The following is a 25921-nucleotide window of genomic DNA, read 5'->3' on the forward strand; positions in this document are numbered from 1 at the left end:
CACACGGACGCTGCCACCCTGCGCACCCTGCAACATCGGTTTCATCTGCCAGTGCACCGACTGCTGTGTGACGTGCCCACACGGTGGAACTCTACGCTCCACATGTTGGCCAGGCTCTATGAGCAGCGTAGAGCTATAGTGGATTACCAACTCCAACATGGGCGGCGTAGTGGGAGTCAGCCTCCTCAATTCTTTACAGAAGAGTGGGCCTGGTTGGCAGACATCTGCCAGGTCATTGGAAACTTTGAGGAGTCTACCCAGATGGTGAGCGGCGATGCTGCAATCATTAGCGTCACCATTCCTCTGCTATGCCTCTTGAGAAGTTCCCTGCAAAGCATAAAGGCAGACGCTCTGCGCTCGGAAACAGAGACGGGGGAAGACAGTATGTTGCTGGAAAGTCAGAGCACCCTCCTGTCTATATCTCAGCGCGTTGAGGAGGAGGAGGAGCATGAGGAGGATGAGGGGGAGGGGGAAGAGACAGCTTGTCCCACTGCTGAGGGTACCCATGCTGCTTGCCTGTCATCCTTTCAGCGTGTATGGCCTGAGGAGGAGGAGGATCCTGAAAGTGATCTTCCTAATGAGGACAGCCATGTGTTGCGTACAGGTACCCTAGCACACATGGCTGACTTCATGTTAGGATGCCTTTCTCGTGACCCTCGCGTTACACGCATTCTGGCCACTACGGATTACTGGGTGTACACACTGCTCGACCCACGGTATATGGAGAACCTTTCCACTCTCATACCCGAAGAGGAAAGGGGTTCAAGAGTGATGCTATACCACAGGACCCTAGCGGACAAACTGATGGTAAAATTCCCATCCGACAGCGCTAGTGGCCGAAGGCGCAGTTCCGAGGGCCAGGTAGCAGGGGAGGCGCAGAGATCAGGCAGCATGTACAGCACAGGCAGGGGAACACTCTCTAAGGCCTTTGGCTCCCCAGCAAGACTGTGTCACCGCTCCCCAGTCAAGGCTGAGTCGGCGGGAGCACTGTAAAAGGATGGTGAGGGAGTACGTAGCCAATCGCACGACCGTCCTCCGTGACGCCTCTGCCCCCTACAACTACTGGGTGTCGAAGCTGGAAACGTGGCCTGAACTTGCGCTGTATGCCCTGGAGGTGCTTGCTTGTCCTGCGGCTAGCGTCTTGTCAGAGAGGGTGTTTAGTGCGGCTGGGGGAATCATCACAGATAAGCGTACCCGCCTGTCAACCGACAGTGCCGACAGGCTTACACTCATCAAGATGAACAAAGCCTGGATTTCCCCAGACTTCTCTTCTCCACCAGCGGACAGCAGCGATACCTAAACAATACGTAGGCTGCACCCGCGGATGGAAGCATCGTTCTCTATCACCATCAAAAACGTGGACCTTTTAGCTTCATCAATCTGTGTATAATATTCATCCTCCTGCTCCTGCTCCTCCTCCTGAAACCTGACGTAATCACGCCGAACGGGCAATTTTTCTTAGGACCACAAGTCTCAGTCATATAATTTTGTAAACAATTTTTATACGTTTCAATGCTCATTAAAGCGTTTAAACTTTCACCTGAACCAATTTTTATTTTAACTGGGCTGCCTTCAGGCCTAGTTACAAATTAAGCCACATTAACCAAAGCGATTAATGGGTTTCACCTGCCCTCTTGGTTGGGCATGGGCAATTTTTCTGACGTACATTAGTACTGTTGGTACACCAATTTTTTGGGGCCCTCGCCTACAGTGTAATCCAATTCATTTTTTGCCCACCTGCATTAAAGCTGACGTTACATCAGCTGTGTTGGGCACTGCAATGGGATATATTTATGTACCGCCGGTGGGTTCCAGGGAGCCACCCATGCTGTGGGTCCACAGGGAGTTGTAAATGCATGTGTATTCTTCTAAAGAACCCCAGTCTGACTGGGGCATGCAGTGTGGGCCGAAGCCCACCTGCATTTAATCGGATGTTACCTCAGCTGTGATGGGCACTGCAATGGGATACATTTATGTACAGCCGGTGGGTTCCAGGGAGCCACCCATGCTGTGGGTGCACACGGAATTCCCATTGCGGAGTTGTACCTGCCTGTGACTATTTATAAAAAAAAGCGGTCTGACTGGGGCATGCAGACACCTTGACAGAATGAATAGTGTGTGGTACATAGGTTCCCCATTGCTATGCCCACGTGTGCAGCTCCTGATGGCGGTGGCACAGGATTATATTTCTCATTGCTTCTGTACAGCATTGTGGGCTATCGCCCCGCCCCTTTTAAAGAGGGTCGCTGCCTAGCCGTGCCAACCCTCTGCAGTGTGTGCCTGCGGTTCCTCCTCATGGCAGACGCACTTATAAATAGACATGAGGGTGGTGTGGCATGAGTGCAGCTGAAGGCTGCGCAGGGACACTTTGGTGTGTGCTGTGGACACTGGGTCATGCGGGGGGGGGGGGGGGGGTTGGGCAGCATGTAACCCAGGAGAAGTGGCAGCGGAGTGTCATGCAGGCAGTGATTGTGCTTTGTTGGAGGTAGTGTGGTGCTTAGCTAAGGTATGCATTGCTAATGAGGGCTTTTCAGAGCATCGCGATAATTTCGTCCCGAGTAACGAGCACCCGAGCATTTTGGTGCTTGCTCATCTCTAGTTATGATTTAACTCTGCGTCTGTTCAATAGATTTGAAGCTTCGTATCAGAAAAAGACGGAGCTCTGATCTCTAAATTGGTGTAGGCCTGCAACTGTGTTTCCTTGTATAGGGCCGAATACAAACAGAAGGTGTTTGAACATAGAACAGCATGATAACCTATATGCGAAGCAAATGTAAACAAACCTAGAGTATCTTCTTACAGGTCCCATTTACAGGGTTTTCCCCATAAGAACATCATAGAGGGGAATTCCCTGCTCAGGCTCTCCATAGGAGTCACAAAGGAGAGCTGCTAACAAGCTGACAACTCAAGATGTCCAGTGTGTTACTAGAATGACCATCATGTAATGCCACATTTCTGCTGCAATGGAAATTATTAGCTGACAACAACTTACCCCTGCCAAAATGTAGCGAATTGAACATATCAATTATTTTGTAGTTATCTTCCATATTGTGGTAAATTTAATAATGATGATGATGATGGTTTCCCTTCTATTTTAGAGAGGACCCTGGAATTACAATCTCTGCAATTCACGCACTTCAGTTGAAACTTTAGGTTTAGTTGTGAATTCTAAGGCTTCAGATGCAAACGTTCCTCCAATTGTTGTAAATGCTCATATGAGCCAAGACACAAACCAGTATCCCAACCCTATGGTTATCTACGCCTCAGTAAGTCAAGGACTGATACCTGTCAGCGGAGCAAAAGTCACCGCAATAATTGAACCTGTCACTGGATCAATAGTGACCCTAGAACTTCTGGACAATGGAGCAGGTAATTATACTGTATGTGTTTACCAAGTGCTGCTATAATTGCTCCATTTTTGTAATAGTTGCAGCACTTTTACTGAGTTTGGCCAATTGGATAAATCTGCTAGTTTTTAACTGCATGTATTTTATATCTTCAACGAGAAACACATAGTTATACTACTTTACTACTTATACAGCTAAATAATTAAAAGGGGTTTTCCAGTGACTTAACCATTATTTATAAAGATGGAGAAAGCAGTAAAATAGTAAGGAAGATTATTCTCATCTGTTCGGTCTTCCCTCCAGTCCAGTCGAAGTCCCTTCTGGACCCCACCAGACTCTCGGCAGCTGATCATGTGCCATCTAAGCACATGTTGGCTGCAGCCAATCAATGATACCCACACTAAGGCCTGTGATTCGCCTCTTATGAGCATTACTATATAAGATCAATACTGTATCATCCAGGCCTACTGACCATTGTCCGACTAAGGTTCTCCTGGTACTATCAGAAGAAATGATTTTGAGGGTTTACCCTTCATGTATTCAAAACATGTGCACATACACTTTTAGTTGCATGCTAAGCTTACATTGCTAATATCACATACACTAGAGATACTATCAATAATTTCTATTAGGTTATCTGAAAAGAATGTGAATGGACCCTGGTAGCAAAAGATGTCTCCAAAGTCAGCTTCAAATGAGGTTACTTCTGCTGGACCTTCGGTACCTTGTTCTTTTAGGGGTCAATTAATGCGAGAGAGACTAGGCCACCAGAGAATCGTCTAGTAATATAGTGGGCCAGTCTGACCTTAAAATTAATACACCTGAATTAATCTACAATATAGCGTTCACCCAACACTAGAGATAATAGTGACACCTTGGAGATACTCCACACTGCAGCGCCTATACAGAAATGTAGGCAAATAGTAGTAACAGCACATTAATAATATCCATCCTTGGGCCCACATTGCAATGTCCTAGATCACAGCTAATATTTCTCATCTTTGTTAACAATCGCTAGCCTGTCTGAGGATGTACTTTTATGTAAAACCACACAAAGGATGTAAAACTAATAATGTGCACATTATGTCCTATGAAGAACGGTTAAAGGATCTGGGAATGTTTAGCTTGCAAAAAAGAAGGCTGAGAGGAGACTTAATGGCTTCTACAATTATCTGAAGGGCTGTCATGGTGCAGAGGGATCAGCCCTATTCTCATTTGTACAAGGAAAAAACTAGAAGCAATGGGATGAAACTGAAAGAAAGGAGACACAAATTGAATATTAGAAAAAACTTTCTGTTAGTAAGGGTGATCAATGAGTGGAACAGGTTGCCATTGGAGATTGTGAGTTCTCCTTCAATGGAAGTCTTCAAACAGAGGCTGGACAAATATCTGACTGGGATGATTTAGTAAATCCTGCATTGAGCAGGGGGTTGGACTCGATGACCCTGGAGGTCCCTTCCAACTCTACTATTCTATTATTCTATATTCTAAGAAGGTAAATTTCTTGATGAAATGCTGATTTCAGGCCCTGATATTATGAAGAATGATGGAATATATTCAAGATACTTCATGCAGTTCTCAGCAAACGGAAGATATGGTTTAAAAGTACGAGTTGAAAACAATAAAAAGGCTAAAAGTCATTTGGTCCTCCCCAAGAACCGTGCGCTCTACATTCCAGGATACATCATAAATGGTAAGAGACATTTAAGTCACTTTAATAAAATACAGATCAGCTCAGAAAAATCATTTTACAGCAATTTAACTTTTTTTCAGCAAATATCAAGTAACTAGTAGGAAGATGTACCTTCAGTTACAGAGAACATCTGACATGAAATGTAGAGCAGGGCTTCTCAAACATTTTCAATTTAGGCCCCACTAACTAATCTATGATGATGCTGGTGCCTGGCCATCTTTCTGCCCTGTTCATACCTCTGTATGCTGGTCCTTACAGCACTGTATGTCAGATGCAGTTCTTCCTAGAAGCAACGCTCCATTTTAAGTGTGAGAGACCACAGAGTCTTCAAAGGCAGCACATAAATTAACAGGCCATCAGCACAGTCTACATGTCATCAGCTGGTTAATTTATATGGGACAGGCAGCAATGGGTTAATCTACATAGATTTGTTCATCCAAGCACTTCAATGATCCTTTCACTTCCATATTATTTAAAATAATCTAATACTCTTACTGGTAATCTCTTTGTAGATACTGTCACCTTGAACCCTCCACGCCCGGAGATTCCAGATGAAGATCTTACTGTTGGAGAGTTCAGCCGGACGGCTTCAGGAGGTTCTTTTGTGGTGTCTAATGTCCCTGCAGCCGGCACTCCTCCACAAGATATCTATAAGCCTGACAAAATATCCGATTTAAAGGCAAACATTGTTAATGATACGATTGTGTTATCTTGGACGGCCACTGGTGATGATCTGGACCAGGGAGCTGGTGAATATATTTTTTTAAATTTTTATTTCCCCACTTTTAAAAAATCATAACTTTCTTATTTACACGCCAACGTAGATGTCTGAGGGCAGGCTTTTTGCATGATGAATTGTGTTTTTCAATGCTACTACGTTATGTACCATATAATTTACTGAAGAACTTATATAAAATTATAAATGGAATGGAAAAAAATTAAATTCTGCCATCTTGGGGGGGATGGGGTTTTTGTTTCTACGGTGTATACACTGCAGCAAACATGACATAACAACTTGATTTCATCGGTCAGTACGATTACTACAATACCAAATTTACTTTTTTTTTTTTGCTGTACTACTACTTCTTAAAAGACATCTTTTAAGCACGAATTATTGTGTGCATTTACAGGGCAAGGTGATCGCTCAAATGGCAGTTTGATTGACAGTTTTGAGCAATCAATTTTCTGCCGAGTGGGGTATGCAGAAGACAAGCGGGGCCGCTTGTCTTCTGCATCCAGCTGTTCTCTTCTCGGAGTGCTCAGCTGGTATACAGCTGACTGCTCCGAGTGGGGTATGCAGAAGACAAGTGGGGCCGCTTGTCTTCTGCATCCAGCGGTTCTCGGAGCGCTCAGCGGATATACAGCTGGGTATAGGAGCGGGGTATGCAGAACACAGATGGAGCGCTGTGTTCTCCATACCCCAGCTGTGTTCGCAGAGCGGGATACCAGCTGAAACAATAGTATCAGCGGTTTCCCGCTGTGAACCTCTGATAAGGTTGATCGTTCTCTTTCAGCACGCTGAAAAAGAATGATCAGTGACTGGTTAACGAAAACTGCACGATGTTAGTGCAGTTAGATCCAACAGTTCTCACTCAAAAGACGGCTTTGGGCGATTTTTGAGTGAGAATCGTTGTGTCTAAACCAGCCTTAAGTCCTAGAGACGCTTGTCATGAAGAGATTGAATACGTTTGAGACTATAGTAGTCATTAGAAGTGACATTTAGTGTCACTGCATTTAGAGAAACTGTCTGTTATACTAGTTGTGTTGAGCTATTTACATTGTTATTTAAAGTTTTTAAGTTTCACAAATAAACCCAATTTTCAATGGGAGTTACATAATTTCAATTGCAACTGTGTATCAAACATATGATAGATAGATAGATAGATAGATAGATAGATAGATAGATAGATAGATAGATAGATAGATAGATATGATGTAGATTATTTTAGCACAGAAAGAATAAAACAAAATGTTTCAAGTATAAAAACTACAGATATATATGAACATGAGTCAATGATGTGATGTTATATATTTCACTTCTTCTCCAGCCTCAAACTATGACTTAAGAATGAACATCAACCCCAGTGACCTCAGAACCAACTTTAGTGGATCAACACAGATCAACATTGCTGTTCTTCCTCCCTCGCCAGCTGGATCAACAGAAACATTCTCATTTGTGCCCGAAAACATTGTTATAAAAAATGGGACTATTCTTTACTTTGCTTTAGTAGCGGTTGATAAAGTCTCTCAACGATCAGATGTGTCTAACATAGCCCAGGCTGCTCTCATTATTCCACCAAGACCGGCTCCCACACCTGAACCAACAACTGAACGGGCTACCACTGAACGGGCTACAACTGAACGGGCTACCACTAAACGGGCTACAACTGAACGGGCTACCACTGTTCCCCCAGCTAATGACGGTTCTAATGGACTGAGCCCCACTACTATTACACTGATAGTATGCATAACAGTAATCATTATCTGCATCATTATAAGTATTACTGTCTGCATTGTCTGCTGTAAAAGAAACAAAAGTAATCTACAAGTGAGAGTGTAAATGGAAAACTACCGCTATTTGTGTGTTAAAATGTCAATTTATGAACTGGTCTTGTGTGTGCAACAATTACAATACTATGCACAGACAAGCGCGCAAAACACAGATTACCTCTTTAAACCTTGCTCATGTTCAAATACGCTGCAATGAGTATTATGCATACACTCATGTAAGGGCTCCTTCACACTGGCGATAAAATTGCGCAAGATTTGTGCGTTGCGAGAAGAAACAAATTTCGCACGAATATAAAACCCATTCATTCACATTTGTGATGTTTTCTTGCATTGCACCGCATTGCGATGCAGAAAACAAATCGCAGCGTGTTCGTTCTTTTGGCGATATGTTGCACTGGCCCCATTGAAACCAATGAGAGAACATCATGCTCTTCTGCTGCGACTGTGACAGCTGCAGCAGGGGATTTCTCCAGTGATCCTCTCTCATTGATTTCAATGGGGCCGGCGCTGCTGTTTTTCAGTGGCACAGATTTAACTGGGTCAAATAGCAAGGAAACCATGTGAAATATAATAATTTGTACAAAAATGTAGAATAATTCAGTGTAAATAAATACTGAGCATTTTAATGAAAAGTTCAATTTTGTTATTATTAGCTTTTAAAAAGTTGATGAACAGAAAAACTGTGCAAAAAAAAGAGAATATGAAGCTGTAAAAGTGATTCTACCACCAAGTGTCAGTATCAACCTACATATTTTGCATTGTTTAACTCTTATCTAGGCAACTGTTAGATTTGGGTCTACTGGTAAATCTATGATAAGTCCTAAGTAGATCATAATACCTAAAATTTGGAATGCGTTTTTTTTTCTAATCCAACACGTGGGATCAGATTTTTCACATGTCTGTCTTCTGGTCAGTACCTAGCACAGTCTTTTGTGCTACATAAAAAAGGTGACTGACAGCAACAAGTGGTTAAAATCAGTCATTATGGATAGCGCTGAGCAAACCGGAACAGTAAAATCTTGTTCTGGCTGCAATTTTGCTTTAAGTTCAGTTTGGCACAAAATGAAAATTCTTCTTTTTCCTTCTTCTTTTTTAAAAAGAGGGGAAAAGAAAAAAACAAAAGGAGACAGACAAAAGCAAAATATTTTCCCTTTTCCTTCTCCTTTTTCCTTCTTTTTACTATTTTTGCCTTCCTATTTCTCCTTTGTCTTTTACCTTCTTTTTTTCCTTTAACTTGCATTAAAAACAGCTCAGAGGTACTTAGATACATGGTGACCTAACTGCAGGCACGGCTCCCATTGATTTCTCATTGAAATCAATGGGAGCTGTGCCTGCAGTTACAAGCGCCCGCCACTACATGGGAGATTGGCGCAGAGGCTTCTGCTCTGACCTCTGTTATAGCAGCGCTGACAGCATGCACGTGCACAGCTGATCGGTCGTGGTTCCGATTGGCGGACCCCAGTCGTTCAACTATTGACCTACCCTAAATGGTATTTGACTGGAAAATCCCATTAAAGTAAAATATCTCACTCTCAGGGATTATTCTGACGGGTGTAGACCAGTCGGGTTTTCCTGCCCGGCCGATATATGATGCCCTCTCTGCAAGGGGAGGAGGCGGGACGGGATGGGAGCTAGTGCACTGAGCTCCCGCCCCCTTGCCACTGTTTGCAAGGGCATCCTGCCCTTCCCATTGCAAACAGTAGCGAGGGGTGGAGAGGGGGCGGGAGCTCAGTGCACTAGCTCCCGTCCCGCCTCCTAGCCATGCAGAGAGGGGCAGTGCATATTGGCCAGGCATGAAAACCTGACTGATATACGCCCATCTGAATAAGCCCTCAAGATGTAGCATCAGACAGGAGGCTGCACTGCACCGATATGGCTACAATACACAGAGAAGACATCCAGAGCATGACAGGCGATCATGTGAGGGGGTAGGGATGAAAAAATGCTTTTTTTGCCAGAGGGGCCCTTTAATGCCTGGTTTTATGACCCATAAGGGCTCAGTCAGACGGGCGTTTTTATGTGTGCATGTTACCTGTTTTTGTGATCCGCATTTATGTAGAATCAATGCTTTTCAATGGCAGCGGTCACAGGTCCGATTTTTACATGCGCATAAAATTTGCAGCTACAAAAGATAGAACGTATGGGTGGCAATGGACGTGGTCACACATTTTTTTTCTATGCGCGCAGTGCGATCTTTCTTACACGTGAATAAACGCCTGTCTGACTGAGCCCTACAAAGCCTGCAAACATAATTTTTGTGGTTAGCCGATGCAGGTTTCACCTCTATAATCCCACTTTCTTTTTTTATACAATATTTAATATCCCATAGATGTCTTCCTTTCTCTGTGAAAAATAGTGCAAAAATTGTTTTTTTTTTAAAGCCAAAAAACTTTCGAATGGTGAGCACCTTGTAGAATTGCAGTCTGTGAGCTAAAGATGGTTGCTTCTCTTCTGTGTGGAATCTGGACATTTTTACCACAGTGTATTTCTACTTCTCCAAGTTTGCCTATATCTGGTTTCATCCAATTTAAATATCACTTTCTTAAAAGAGAAGTTATTTGAATTCCATCATTTTTATTATAAAACCTCCAAAAAAATGCTTATTCTAAATGTTTATAGCAGTGGGTGGAACCATGCAAAAAATTTGCTTTTATTCCTTTGGTTAAATATAACTGTACATGCAGAGCAGCTGGTTCACATTTCACCATTGTTAAACATTATAGGCGTGTTTTTGGTGGTAGTGTTGATCGAAGTGTCCAATGGATATATAACTTCAGGATAAGGTTCCTGGCTGCGGTAAACCGCATGTGTATAAGCCCCGCCCCCTGTTGTAGCCAATAGTTAAAAGATTTTGCCAGTAAAAGGCCAGCATTACTAGCAAAAGCATCCAGCCATTGGCCTAGACAAGTGGGTAGTTTTGGCCACATGCAGTTTACGACAACTTAAGGCACTACCCTTGTGAGAGAAAGCATAATGTCAGTTGAGCACCATCTTGTTTCCCTTTCATTTCCTAACTTACTGGACACACTATTTAGATATTTTGGTTCAGAAGATTGCAAGATCTGAAAAAGAAAAAGCTGCAATTACCCTTCACTCACACAAATGTGCAGCCAGACAGCTGACTTAATATGGACTTTGTCTTAAGGCCCATTTACATGGAGCAATGATCGCTAAAAAACAAAAATCGCTAAAAGGCGATTGTTTTAGTGATAATCGTTGCATTTAAATGCGCGGCCATCGTGCACTTTTCGGGCACTGCTAGCTGATCGTTAAATTAAGTCCAACCTAAAAATCATCGTTCAGCCTTATCAGCTGATAGCATAGTTTCCTGCTTGAGAACAAAATAACTGAAAGCAGATAAGAGCCCTACGGCTATTAACTGCTTTAAACTAAGGCTTAATTTGCACATTTAATTGCTCTTAAGTAGCTGAGTAGCTACTTAATAGTTTATGCAAAATGATCGTTCAATGCTGTCACTCAAACTGTCATTTGAGCGATCTTTGAGCGATTATCAGGCCATGTAAATGGGCCTTTAGAAATGTAATAGCAAATAGAATTCTTTATCCTCCGTTTTACTTTATTTAATCTTCTATACATATATAAACCTTAAGAATACTTATAGATTATCAATTAATAATATCAGACAGTGCGTGACTAAAAGACCTAGAGACCGCCATCACTGCACATGCTGAGTTTACTAATCAGCAATAAAGAGGTGTAACAAGTTATGTATACGATAAATCAGGTGACCTTCAGGCCTCATGCACACGGGCATGAACGGATTCCACTGCTGAATCCCGCAGCGGAGTCCGCCCATGCCCTCACACATAGGCATTAAAATACAGTTTCTTACCCCTCCGGATCCAGCGTGGCCGCATCTTCTTTCTTCAGCATGGTGGATGTGTCTGGACACGCCAGCTGACGCGCCTGGCTCATGCGCAATGTTTTTTTTCTTTTTTTTATCTCCTGCTTTCCCGCAGATCTATGGTATGTTTGCAGTGACAGCTGCGGGTGTGCCGCGAATTGGATGGCTTCCATTGACTTCAATGGAAGCAGTCCCTATTGGATTCGCAGAAAAATAGAGCATTCTGCAATTTCTTCTCGTGCGTGCGATCCCCACGCCGAGAAAAAAAACACATCCGCATGCCTTTAGCTGTTCTGCGGGTGCCCATGTCTTCCTGCTCTGCAGGTTCCGCAAATCAAATCCACCTTTGTGCATGAGGCCTTAGTCTCGCTCCCAATGTATTTTTCCTGAAGGACTATAAATTCTTTAGCTGTTTAGCTGATAAAGGGAATAATTTGTGACTTAAGGCCCATTTACACAGGACGAGTGTCGGGCAAACGATGCCCGACACTTGTCCTGTGTAAATGGGCCTTTTACACAAGTGCTGTTTTAAGTGTCAGTCATTCTCCTAGCTGCTCGAATTTTAATCCTTAATTTGGGACACAATAATATTCCTGTAGCGCTATATTACACTAACACCCTCACTCCTCTGCATTGGTATATTTATTAACACCTAGGTGACCAGCCTTAAAGGGGTTCTGTCAGCAAAAAAAAAATTCTATACTCACCTGAACCTTGCCGGGCTGTGCACCAGAAACCTCCTCTTCTTCCGATGTCCCTCTGCAGGCTGTATAAGGCAGTGTGCAAGCTGGCAAAGTTCCAGCTTCTGCAACTGCCTCGACCATGCCGACCGGCAAACAATTCCGCCCAGGTCAGCGGTTAGCATGTGACACGTAATGCGTCACTTCTACACCGGCCGTATCTAACCTCAGGAGCCGCTGCCGCGTGCGCATGCGTTCCCCTTCCCGTCGCGCATGCGCACTCGCTATCGACTCGGGGCAATGCGAGAGACATCACTGGTGACGCAGAATTGCCTGGCTGGAATGCGCATGCACGCTGGGAAGAGGCGGGCACATTTAAAAAAGAAGTGCCAATATAAATGTACGCTTGCTGCTAGGTAAGCCGTCAAACAATAAATTTTAAACTTGCAACTTTTTTTTACCTACTTTAAAAGGTTTGTATTGTAGAACCAAGTGTAAAATAAACAGAAAAAAATAAGCAGATATATATGTATGCATATATATACATGTATATATATATATATATATATATATATATATATATATATACACATATATATATGAATACGTACATGCATTTATATACATATATGCATATGTGAATCTATATTTGAATTAATCTATTAATCGCTGAGGCCCGCACAGAAACGTCACTAGTGACGGGCCGGCTCTGGCACATAGTGAAGAGAAGGAAGATGCTGGGAGCGTATACACACACACACACACACACATACATGTTTATATACATATGTATGTGTGTTTGTTATATATATATGCATATCTAAATTTATGTATATGCATATGTACAGGCATACCACTTTATAAACATGTGTCTAAGTACATATAAATATATATATATATATATATATATATATATATATATATATATATATATATATATATATATATATGCATGCCTGGCTGCGTGTATATATGTATACAGTAGCATATAGCTGCGTTTCCATATATATATACACATATATATAAATATACATACATATGTATGCATGTGTCTATATATATATACTAGCGTACCCGTCGCGCGTTGCTGCGAAGACAGACATACATACATACATTCGTTTTTATATATCTAGATGACGGCAGCAGCGACCACTGAGGTTTTGTAGGCCGCTGCTTCCCCCTTGCAGGCTGAATAAAATAGCCGTTGTGTGGAACATCCAATTTATCCGGCTGCTGTGGCTTCTTGGGAAGATAGCCTAGTACATGTTTGCCCACTTCCAACTCCAATGGAGACTGACTGTAAATGGCTGGCGTGCTCTAGTATTTATGGTTCCAAGCTGTACGTGTCATTGCATACAGTCTATCTATCTATCTATCTATCTATCTATCTATCTATCTATCTATCTATCTATCTATCTATCTATCTATCAGGGTTATTGCATACAGTCTATCTATCTATCTATCTATCTATCTATCAGGGTTATTGCATACAGTCTATCTATCTATCTATCTATCTGTCTGGGTTATTGCATACAGTCTATCTATCTATCTATCTATCTATCTATCTATCTATCAGGGTTATTGCATACAGTCTATCTATCTATCTATCTATTTATCTATCAGGGTTATTGCATACAGTCTATCTATCTATCTATCTATCTATCTATCTATCTATCTATCTATCTATCTATCTATCTATCTATCAGGGTTATTGCATACAGTCTATCTATCTATCTATCTATCTATCTATCTATCTATCTATCTATCTATCTATCTATCTATCTATCTATCTATCTATCTAGGTTATTGCATACAGTCTATCTATCTATCTATCTATCTATCTATCTATCTATCTATCTATCTATCAGGGTTATTGCATACAGTCTATCTATCTATGACATCAGGAAATGAGAGAATTAAATTCCGTACATAAAATTTGGATGCTAATTCTTTTGCGCTTAGAATTGAATAATCGAGTTGGGATGAGACATAAGGCCTTGCCCATAAGCATTCCCCAACCTCCAAGAACTGAACCTACCTACCTGAATGAGATTTTGTAGGCCGCTGCTTCCCCCTTGCGGGCTGAATAAAATAGCCATTGGGTGGAACATCCAATTTATCCAGCTACTGTGGCTTCTTAGGAAGATATCCTAGTACTTGTTTACCCACTTCCAACTCCAATGGTAATTGGCTGGCGTGCTCTAGTGGTTCCAAGCTGTACGTGTCATAATAGCGTACCCGTCGCGCGTTGCTGCGAAGACTCTCCAAATCTAGCCCACACACTTGCAGCGATTGTCCTTGTGCTCTGTTGATGGTCATTGCAAAAGTGAGTCGCACCGGAAACGGTAAACGTTTGAATTCAAATGGCATATCTGTTGGGATGATTGGAATCCGTGGCAACAGAACATCTTCCCCTTGAATTTCCCATTCAGAATTGTAGCTTCGGTGACATTGTTCATCATCTTTTTCACTGAAAGTCTTGTACCGTTGCAAAGTCTGGTGGATGGATGTTTCGGAGAAGAATGATAGGCACGCCTATTTTCAATGTTAAAATATGCGGTGGCATACCTGGAAAATCGAGTGAATTCAAGAATTCCATTGGGTAATTGACAGCTTCATCTTGATTCATCACAGTATCGATGGACTTCTACGTTGTCGCTTCGCCTGGTATTCCGTTTTGAATGCTGAAATTGATGGCATTGACATCGTTGTTGGTAGCTGCTAATATAGCACATGCGCTGAGCCACTGATGATTTTGGTAATTCCGCGCAATATTTGGGAACACCTTTTGGATCAATTCGTCTTTGGTTGATGTCATCTTTCCAAAGTTTGTTGGCAATGTGATACATTGTGTAGATCTGTCGATAGGCATTTTCCCATTTCCAATATCCAGCAATTGTTTTGCGAAGCGTTCGGCGGATGCATCATTTTGTAGTTGAACACGCATATTGGTTTTCAAAGTCAATTTCTTTACATGTCGCCATAGAACTGACAGCCTTAATGACATCACAATGCAGCTTTATAGAACATGTTGGGGCATGTTCAAGGGCGTCCGATGTTGATGACATCAGTGATGACATCACAATAGCAGGTGGCTTACTTATTCGATCTACGTGGGGGGGGGGGCGTAACTTTCGACGAAGCTCGCGCGCCATTTATCGTAGGATATTTGTACTATGCCTATAATCTTCCCAGGAGTGTACTTAACAACTTCCCAAAGTTTCATGGCGATCGGATGAATGGTGTAGTAGCGCATAAAGGACAAACAGACACGCACGCAGACACGCACGCACGCACGCAGACAGACATACATTCAATTTTATATATATAGATATATATATATAGATATATATAAATGCACTCACACCTATATACATACACACATATACATATGAGTATACTTATAAGAAGATGTCTATTTTTTACCATTTCTTTAGTAAATTTTGATACTGTAGTTCTCCCTGTCTTCATGTGAGGTAAGGCTATGCAGCCCCGCTAGCATATTAGTAGTTTACACTGCGGTTATTCCTGCTGCCGATTCCAGCCAATGAGGTGGCTGGAATCGGCACCATGTGACCTCCCATTGTGCACGAGCAGTACAGTTCAGCTGCCGTGCACGATGAGAGCTGTGCCCGCGCCTCACGTGACCGGTGACGTCACCGGTACTTGAATTTGCCCGCGAATTCCGAGCCTACAGAGGAAGCTGATGGTTGGAGCCTTTTATACTACTTTCAACGTGGGAGAGGAAGATTTCTGCGCTGTGTGGTGAGTACCTACCTGAGATTAATGCGCTGTGTGCTGAGTACCTACCTGAGATTAATGCGCTGTGTGCTGAGTACCTACCTGAGATTAATGCGCTGTGTGCTGAGTACCTACCTGAGATTAATGCGCTGTGTGCTGAGTACCTACCTGTGATTAATGCGCTGTGTGCTGAGTACCTACCTGTGATTAATGCGCTGTGTGCTGAGTACCTACCTGAGATTAATGCGCTGTGTGCTGAGTACCTACCTGAGATTAATGCGCTGTGTGGTGAGTACCTACCTGAGATTAATGCGCTGTGTGTGGTGAGTACCTACCTGAGATTAATGCGCTGTGTGTGGTGAGTACCTACCTGAGATTAATGCGCTGTGTGTGGTGAGTACCTACCTGAGATTAATGCGCTGTGTGTGGTGAGTACCTACCTGAGATTAATGCGCTGTGTGTGGTGAGTACCTACCTGAGATTAATGCGCTGTGTGTGGTGAGTACCTACCTGAGATTAATGCGCTGTGTGTGGTGAGTACCTACCTGAGATTAATGCGCTGTGTGTGGTGAGTACCTACCTGAGATTAATGCGCTGTGTGTGGTGAGTACCTACCTGAGATTAATGCGCTGTGCGCTACGTGTGGCGAGTACCTACCTGAGATTAATTCGCTGTGCGCTACGTCTGGTGAGTACCTACCTGAGATTAATTCGCTGTGCGCTACGTCTGGTGAGTACGTCACCTGAAATTTGCTCGACGCCACCTGACGCAACCTGTCTTTTTTTGCAGATTTGTGCGCTACGTGGGGAGACGCGGCCACCCGAGATTTGTGCGCTTTTTTTTGCAAACTTACGTGTGGAGATGATCCTGACGTTTGGACGCGTTTTGAGAAGAATTTCGCTTCGCTTGCACACAAGCTGACATAACTCGTCGAGGTAAGCTGCTGCATCTGCTAAAATTTTCATTGCGTGCATCTGCTCATACGTGCTTATTTTGCGCATATTTGCAGGTTTTCGCTTGCGTGTGTGTGTACGCACGCACGCGCGTGTGTGTACGTATATATAATATATGATTCTTCTGACCAGGTTGGGGGAGTAGTGGTCAATGTAAGTGGGTGGAGCGGATCTAGGGATCAGTAATACTGGTGTGATGTGACTGTTAACCTGCTGATTTTTCGTTATTTCCTGCAGATCTGACGTCCTTGAGAATGGGAAGGCTGTCCGACAGTGAAGAGACCCTCGACGTTCAGCAATCTTGAAACCCTTCGTTTTATGGACTACTTTTTGCCGGTGACTCACCTTTTTTTTTTTTTTTTTTATAAGCTTTTTGGAGTATCCTGAAAAACTGCGCAATATTTTACACCGATTGAGTAAACAGAAAAGATCCCCAAACACAGCGGCCTTTGGTTTATCAGGGAATGACACTTGGTGTAAAATCCACATTTTTAATAAATAATAAAACGTGATTTGAATTTGTTTTTTTGTTTTACCTTATTTATGTTTTTAACTCCTGATTACCCACGCTGTAAAGCTGGCTGCGACGAGCTCCGCCATGGAATTCCGGGGCGGAGCCCATCACGGCAGCCCCAAGAGACCCCAATACTTAACTCTGGTTCCAGAGTCCCGCATGACGCCTCAGTGCGCGTGGGTAATAGAGCGTGAGACGCACCGCAGCGGCATGTGACGCGGCTGGCGGTAGGCGTAGAGGCGGTTTCACGCTATTTTCCGCTGTGCTACAGCGGAAAATAGCGTGAATGGACGGCTTCCACAGACTGCAATGGAAGCCGTCCGCGCGTATACCCGCGGCATTTTACGGTGCGGAATTCCGCTGTGAAATTACGCACCGTAAGCATTGAGCTATTAGGTTGAATACCGTGTTTCCCCGATAGTAAGACACCCCCCGATTGTAAGACGTTTCGGGGGTTTCAGGGGGGTCGGCCAATGTAAGCCGTACCCCGAAAGTAAGACATATGTCTTACTTTCGGGGAAACACGGGGGTATTGCCGCCTCCCTCTCATCTACGGTAGCTGCGCGCCGCCTCCTGCCCACTTCCGCGCCGCCCCCCCCCTCCATACGTCACCGCGTCTGCCGCCTTTGGCCTCATGTCCACGGGGAAAATCAGGCCCGCTACGGATTCTCCATGTAGAATCTGCAGCGGGTCCCTCCTGCCCCGCGGACATGAGCGCTGAAAATAGGAATAAATCAGAATTAACTTACCTCTCACACGCTCCGGATACTTCCTTCGCTGCGGCGTCATCTTCTCTCGTCGCGGCCGGATCTTCTTTCTTCGGCTCGGCGGATGTGCATGATGACGTCGGTGACGTGCCCCGCACATGCGCCGGGCCGAAGCAAAATGATCCGGCTGCGACTGAGAGAAGATGGCGCCGCAGCGAAGAGAAGAACCAGAGCGTGTGAGTACAATTTGATTTTTGTGTCCCGGGAGACCCGCATGAAAATGGAGCATGGTCCAGATTTTTTCATGCTCCATTTTCCAATATAAGACATACCCCGAAAGTAAGACATAGTGGGGCTTTTGGGGATAAAAAGAAAGTAAGACACGGTCTTACTTTCGGGGAAACACGGTAGATCCGTCTGTGGGAAGGAGCCTTAAGGCCTCATGTCCACTAGCAAAATGGAATTGCGGTTTCCGCAGCAGATTTGCCCCTAGGGAATCATTGGCCATCCCGTCCATTAAACTGATTTTTGCACCCGCGGATGGAATTTTAATAGAATTGCGTTTTTCATGCGTGGGAGAAAAAACCCGGCATGCTCCATTTTACCGCGGATCGGCCACATTGCTATCACATTGACAGCAATGTGTGCGGATATCTGCATGAAAATTATACAATTGAAAGCTGATTCTACGCGGATTGTATTTTTCCAGTGGACATGAGGCCTAAGTCCGCCTGCAGACGGCCGTGTCGCATCCAGCTGCTCGCAACGGGACCCGACCTGAGCGCCTGCAGAGAGCAGTGCGGAATTCGCCCGCTTCCGCAGCTCTGTCTCATGTGCCAGCAGACGCCACATGCGCAGAGCCGGCAGCCAGCGAGTGGCGTTTCTGTACGGGGCTCTGCGAACCCCGCACAGAATCAGAGCATGGCGCGGTTTGTTTTCTGCGCGTGATTTTGCGTAGACAAACCACGGCCTTCTGCATAGGATTGCGTATTGAAATGCAATCCTATGCAGGCGTGTACAGCCGGAAATGTACGGTGCTGCGTCTGGCATAGACTGAAGTGGCAGCGGTGCGCACTCGTCATCAGCTGATTGGCAGGGATTCTGGGAGGCAGATCACCACTTCACTGCGCATAGATCATCAGTACTGGAGTCCCAGGGAACACTTTTAACCCCTTGCCACCGCAGCACGTGAATGTATGTATATGTTAGGAAGCAGTTTTCTGGGATGGACTTGCATCTACATCCTACAGATCTGAGCCCACACCATCTACTGCTGAAGACTGTTGCTAATGACAGTTGGCCTCCCGCAGCCACAGAGGGGATGGGTGAGACAACAGATTCCCGCTGTTAACCCTTTCCAGTCCAATGTCGGGCCTGCCCCGACATCATAATTTCCCTCCAATGTCGGGGCAGGCCCGACACTGCAGTGCAGGAGTGGATCTGCAACCGATCGTCAGGCACATCGGGTGCAGATGCACTCCTGCACTGGTCCTCATCGAAGACCCCCGAGGAGAAGGCAGAAAGGGATTTTAATCCTTTCTGCCTTCTCCTTTACACATTACTTAGCGCTATGTAATGCATAGATTCTGGCCGGCGATCATGTGACCGCCGGTGTTACCTGACCCCAGCAGTCACATGATCGCCGAACCGGGAGGCAGAAGGAGAGTACTGAAGACGCCGGACAGGTAAGCAGGTCCCTCCCTGCACCCTCCTGAACTCTGTCAGCTCAGGAGGGTGCAGGGAAAGTGTATTTTTTCTCACCCATTCTCCCCAGAACCAATTTATTTGGAGCTGGGGAGAATGGGTGAGAAATAATAAGTGGATTGGAAAGGGTTAATGCTTTGCATGCAACGATTGCTCTTATTTCATTAGGTTTTTGTATGTAAATCAGATATACTTCAGTCTAAGCCAACCTGAGTATAAGCCAAGGTACCAACTTTTACCCCAAAAACCTGGGGTCAATTATTGACTTGAGTATAAGGCAAGGGGTAATATTAGGTACCTCGGCTAACACTGGGATCGGCTATACTCGAGTATGCATTGTGGCTGCTGCTACAGGCCAAGTGGGCAGTATTGTCCGGGTCTCCTGGACTCATGGTTAGTGTAGGGACTAGCGGTATAACCAGGAGCTTAGAAGTTCGCCCGCTAGCTTCACGTTTTGTCTACAATGTCAAGTAATACCTGTTCTTTATAATCAGCCTGTTAGTAGTGGTTGCATTTTTGGCTTCTGTATGCAGTGTTTTCTATCTCTGTGTATTCTGTTCCGTCTCTGTTATATGCCATGCGTGTGTCCTGTTCTGTGGCTCCTAGGATCAGCTATGGCCCAGTTCCGAAGACCGCTGGGCCGCCCTCTTATTTGGGGATGTATATGCTTAGGTTGGGCCACTCTCGACACCCCCCCCCCCCCTCTTTAGCACAGGGTTAGTTGCATGCATTCCATGTGTATCTCCTGTGTTTCCTGTGTGCATATATACTACTAGACTACTAGTCCTTTGGTCACGATGGTGTTGGCAGTCTGCTAAATCTGCCCACACGATCATAACAGTCTGTTCAGAAAGCCACATAGTACTGATTACATTTTGGGTCCCATTTGTGCATACTAACATAACATTAGGGCCACAATGGGTACATTTCTGAAAACAATACAAACAGGGGTATCCATTTTGGGGTGTCAGTGCACATGAAAATGATGATTTTTGGTGGAAAAAAATTTAGAATAGCACATTAGCCGAAATAAAGCCTTATTATAATTTTTTTTTATCATAATTCCATTAATTCCTGAAAATGTGGGATCTAAATACTCCTCACACCACTCAGTGAACACATTAAGGGGTGTACTTTGTAAAATAGGGTCATTTTAGGGGGTATGTATTCTGACACCCACGAGCCTTTGCAATCTTGGCTCGGTGGAGGAAAAAGGATTTAGCAAAATGAGGAAAAATGAGGTTCAACTTGAATGTCTCCAAAATGGTTCCAAACAAAAGATGTTTTTGCAAATGTGCGTCCAGAATAAAGTGAACAGATGGAAATATGTTGGCAAGGATTTGTAGAGTATGCTTGCACATATGAGATATAACATTTGCAAATGTTAAAAAATTACAATGTCTTCAAAACTGTCAATATTCTTAATTTTAATTAATATACACAACTTCTAACTGCCCATTTTTACCACTTAAACGAAGTACAACAAGGCACAGAAAATACAATGTAAGAATCACTTCGATTTGCAAACATGCCCATCTTGAAAGCGTCCTACTGAGCCAACATCTAGGACCGTCAGTCTCTCTGTTGCTTCAACAACGATTGTGAGCAAACCCAGTGTGCTAATCTTGAAATTACTTATCAGCTCACCTGTAAAGAAGAAGGAAAAAAGTTTGCAAGAAAATAAATAAAAGCTTAGTCTATCCAAAAATACCAAAAAAAAAAAAAAAGGTGAGTCACCGGCAAAAAGTAGTCCATAAAACGAAGGGTTTCAAGATTGCTGAACGTTGAGGGTCTCTTCACTGTCCGCCAGCCTTCCCATTCTCAAGGACGTCAGATCTGCAGGAAATAACGAAAAATCAGCAGGTTAACAGTCACATCACACCAGTATTACTGATCCCTAGATCCGCTCTACCCACTTACATTGACCACTACTCCCCCAACCTGGTCAGAAGAATCATATATTATATCTACACGTACACACGAAAACCTGCAAATATGCGCAAAATAAGCACGTATGAGCAGATGCACGCAATGAAAATTTTAGCAGATGCAGCAGCTTACCTCGACGAGTTATGTCAGCTTGTGTGCAAGCGAAGCGAAATTCTTCTCAAAACGCGTCCAAACGTCAGGATCATCTCCACACGTAAGTTTGCAAAAAAAAGCGCACAAATCTCGGGTGGCCGCGTCTCCCCACGTAGCGCACAAATCTGCAAAAAAGACAGGTTGCGTCAGGTGGCGTCGCGCAAATCTCAGGTGACGTACTCACCACACGTAGCGCACAGCGCATTAATCTCAGGTAGGTACTCACCACACAGCGCATTAATCTCAGGTAGGTACTCACCACACGTAGCACACAGCGCATTAATCTCAGGTAGGTACTCACCACACACAGCGCATTAATCTCAGGTAGGTACTCACCACACACAGCGCATTAATCTCAGGTAGGTACTCACCACACAGCGCATTAATCTCAGGTAGGTACTCACCACACAGCGCATTAATCTCAGGTAGGTACTCACCACACAGCGCATTAATCTCAGGTAGGTACTCACCACACAGCGCATTAATCTCAGGTAGGTACTCAGCACACAGCGCATTAATCTCAGGTAGGTACTCAGCACACAGCGCATTAATCTCAGGTAGGTACTCACCACACAGCGCATTAATCTCAGGTAGGTACTCAGCACACAGCGCATTAATCTCAGGTAGGTACTCAGCACACAGCGCATTAATCTCAGGTAGGTACTCACCACACAGCGCAGAAATCTCAGGTAGGTACTCACCACACAGCGCATTAATCACAGGTAGGTACTCAGCACACAGCGCATTAATCTCAGGTAGGTACTCAGCACACAGCGCATTAATCTCAGGTAGGTACTCAGCACACAGCGCATTAATCTCAGGTAGGTACTCAGCACACAGCGCATTAATCTCAGGTAGGTACTCAGCACACAGCGCATTAATCTCAGGTAGGTACTCACCACACAGCGCAGAAATCTTCCTCTCCCACGTTGAAAGTAGTATAAAAGGCTCCAACCATCAGCTTCCTCTGTAGGCTCGGAATTCGCGGGCAAATTCAAGTACCGGTGACGTCACCGGTCACGTGAGGCGCGGGCACAGCTCTCATCGTGCACAGCAGCTGAACTGTACTGCTCGTGCACAATGGGAGGTCACATGGTGCCGATTCCAGCCACCTCATTGGCTGGAATCGGCAGCAGGAATAACCGCAGTGTAAACTACTAATATGCGCCCCGCTACACTGACTTGCTGTGGGCGGGGCTACATCGCTCGGAGACCAGGAAGTATGTCAGCGCTGAGAGACCAGACAGATAGAAGGTTCGGCGTGCAGGTGCCATAGGAGTTGACCCCTCACACGGCAAGTAAACAAGAAAGGGAAGAAATACAACGGGATTAGGTGAGTATGCTTTGTTTTTTTTAACTTCTCTGTTTCCACAGGTTAGACTATAAAGTGATGCAGGGCAGGATGGAGGCAAGTATAATTTTATTTTTTTTTGCTGACAGGACAAAGCAATTTTCATTGTCACATTGCAAGAGCCATGACATATGAGGGCTGGTGGTGTTTTTTTGATAACTTGTATTTTTTAATGGCACCACTCTGGGGTATATACAATGTGTTATATAACTTTTATTACATTTTGGGGGGTGCTGACGGCAAAAACGTCCAGAAATTTTGCCACTGTTCTTTGGGTTTTGTTTTTACAGTGTTCACCATTTGGTAAAAACAGCACAATAACTTTCCTATCTGGATCAGCACGATTGCTGCAATACTGAGCTTATATAGATTTTTTTAAAATTTTGACTACTTTAGCACAATAAAAGCATGTTTTAAAGAAAAACAATTGAATCTGCATCGCCACATTCTAAGATTCTTAGCAGTTTTATTTTTTCAGCAACAGAGCTCTGTGAGGTCTGGAAGAGTTGTAATTTTTATCGGTGCGATTTTAGGCTACATGTGATTCTGGATTGCTTTTTATTACGTTTTTTGGGAGGCAAACAAAAGAAAAATAGCAATTCTTACATTACGTTTAAAAATTATTTTTACAGCATTCACCATGTAAGATAAATAATTTTACGGCATTCACCGTACCGCACATCGTCCGCACAAACACCATTCGTGGAATCCGCAATTCAAATCCGGGTTGTCTGAGACCGACCTAATGCTATCTTCACATGCTCTGTCATGTTTCAGTGTTTGTCACAATTTTTATGAAGTGCAGATTTCCTGTATTTCCTGAAGGAACAAAATCAACTTAGCAGAGGCGTGTGAATTCAGATGTAGGAGTACCTTTCTCCTATGGAACAGAGCAAAACAGAGAGGAGGAGAGCTTGTGAGATCAGGAGTATGGAGAGAAAAGATACAACTAAGGCCTCCTGCACATGGGCGGGTCGGACCCCGCATGTGGGATTCCCATAGCGGAGTTCGACCCGGTGCCTGGCCGGTGACCCCTACGTACCTGTCCGGCGGCGTCTGCGAGCATACGCAGTAGCCACCGGCGCTGGGGGGTGACGTGTATCCTGCAATACTTTCGCAGTGCTCACTGCGGAAGTGCCATGGGACGGACGACTTCCATTGACTTCAATGGAAACCGACCATGCGTAACCTGCACAAAATCGCAGCATGCTGCGATTTCTTCTCCGTGAGGGGAAAATCGCAATTGATTTCTGCTCGTGGAGATGAAATGGCGTTTTGCCATTGAATGCTATGGGAATGTATTTGCTGCGGAGTCCGCCCGTGTGCAGGAGGCCTAAAGAGAGTTCATAAAAAGGAAAAGAAGAACCAAACAGCACTCACTGTTCCTTAAAGACTTGCTTTAATCCATATTCACATGGCAGGTGAATACAAGTGGAAGAAAAAAACAACAGCCATTTCAGGTGGAGTCATGCAGAGCCATGCATGCTTCCTCTACTCCTACATACAAAGGTCACGTCATCCCGCCCATTTAAATGAATCAGGCGTGGTCTCCATAACAACATATAAACAGTGCAGTGCCTGTAACTAAAAAGTTACAAAAAAAACACTTAGGACGGTTTCAATCTCACTTTTTTGTGCCTGTTTTCGCAGGCACAAAAAAAAGGTACTGTCACGGATGGGAAAGGGGGGACCTGACAGATCCCACCTCTATCACAGATTTGTCACAGATCGACTATTCCAAGCGCTCTCACCGCTGCAAACACATGTCACAGCAGAGCCTCGATCGATCACCCTAGCAGAATTGCAAGAGTGGAGTCATTAGAATACAGGCGGATGTGTACCCAGCTCTCCCAGGCTTCTGCACGCATGCAAATTTCCGCCCTTGTGCAGGGGGCCTTATTCTAAAAAAAGACTGGCAGAGTTAGTATGTATGTATGTATATATATATACAGAAAAGGATGCTACAGTGGAGGTTTACAGGTATATACAACAGGCAGTACTTAAAATAAAACAAGGAGAAAATAAAGATATCAGATTTGGGATGTTCAGCGCGAGGTTCTGTTTGTGCGGAGTCATGGGAAGCAAACGGGAAAGTCCTTATGCTGTGGCATATCTCCGAAGGTCTGACGCCCTGCCTCTCTGAGCCACTTTATAAGTTTCCCCAAAACAAACCTCCCCCCGCCCCCTCTGAGGTCATTCAGAGAAGAGAGGGGTAAATGTATCGTGCCTGTGAAAAAACACAATTCCCCATTTCGGCCATATCTCTGCAGGATATTTCCAGACATGATTTTATCTAATCAACGATATCACACACGGCACATAAATTATTACCAGGTATGTGGATATGCCAGTTGGGGTTGTTCTGAGCACCGCACCCCAATGAGTTTAGATGTGTTCAGCTGGTCCGACCGATTCAGAAAATATAATCCATATTGGAATAGGAATTTCACACGACCAATAATCCTTATTAAAAGATGTTTCCTTCATTTGAATGTCAGTGCCAGTCTGTCTGCCAAAATCCAGCTCCTAATTGAATAATTTTCCTTAGACTTTCACAAGTAAATGATCACACCATGTGGTTTTCTCATGCTAATACTAAACAGACAGGTGGAGACAGGAGCAAAGAAGAAAGGAAGGGCTTATTTACATTACAGCTCTTGTCCAAGGAAAGGTGAGCCCAGTTGCCTTTCTAAATGCAAATATTCAACAGGCAGGAGTGAGGAAATGGGTGGAAAAGGTCGACTAAAACTACAAATGCAATCTAATTACACAC

General features: G+C 44.2%; 1 protein-coding gene and 2 long non-coding RNA genes across 3 annotated transcripts in view; 2 read left to right on the forward strand and 1 right to left on the reverse strand.

The window, feature by feature from the left end:
* LOC136620008 (calcium-activated chloride channel regulator 1-like) overlaps positions 1–7600 on the forward strand; it is a 53688-nt gene extending 46088 nt beyond the window's left edge. Inside the window, exons 11-15 of the mRNA XM_066594741.1 lie at positions 3099–3369; positions 4873–5040; positions 5553–5789; positions 7089–7373; positions 7437–7600. Of these exons, the coding sequence (XP_066450838.1) occupies positions 3099–3369; positions 4873–5040; positions 5553–5789; positions 7089–7373; positions 7437–7600 (1125 nt within the window). The remainder of the gene's footprint in view (positions 1–3098; positions 3370–4872; positions 5041–5552; positions 5790–7088; positions 7374–7436) is intronic.
* Positions 7601–15609: 8009 nt separating this feature from the next.
* Positions 15610–17312, forward strand: LOC136620009 (uncharacterized). Its single transcript, XR_010791107.1, has 3 exons — positions 15610–15861; positions 16627–16772; positions 17028–17312. It is a non-coding gene; the product is annotated as an uncharacterized lncRNA (long non-coding RNA).
* A 3805-nt stretch (positions 17313–21117) lies between these two features.
* LOC136620010 (uncharacterized) lies at positions 21118–22861 on the reverse strand. Its single transcript, XR_010791108.1, has 4 exons — positions 22697–22861; positions 21777–21922; positions 21453–21551; positions 21118–21362 (listed from the first exon to the last, which is right to left on the reverse strand). It is a non-coding gene; the product is annotated as an uncharacterized lncRNA (long non-coding RNA).
* Positions 22862–25921: the final 3060 nt, after the last annotated feature.

Source organism: Eleutherodactylus coqui, chromosome 3, assembly GCF_035609145.1.
Source record: "Eleutherodactylus coqui strain aEleCoq1 chromosome 3, aEleCoq1.hap1, whole genome shotgun sequence".
NCBI lineage: Eukaryota > Metazoa > Chordata > Amphibia > Anura > Eleutherodactylidae > Eleutherodactylus > Eleutherodactylus coqui.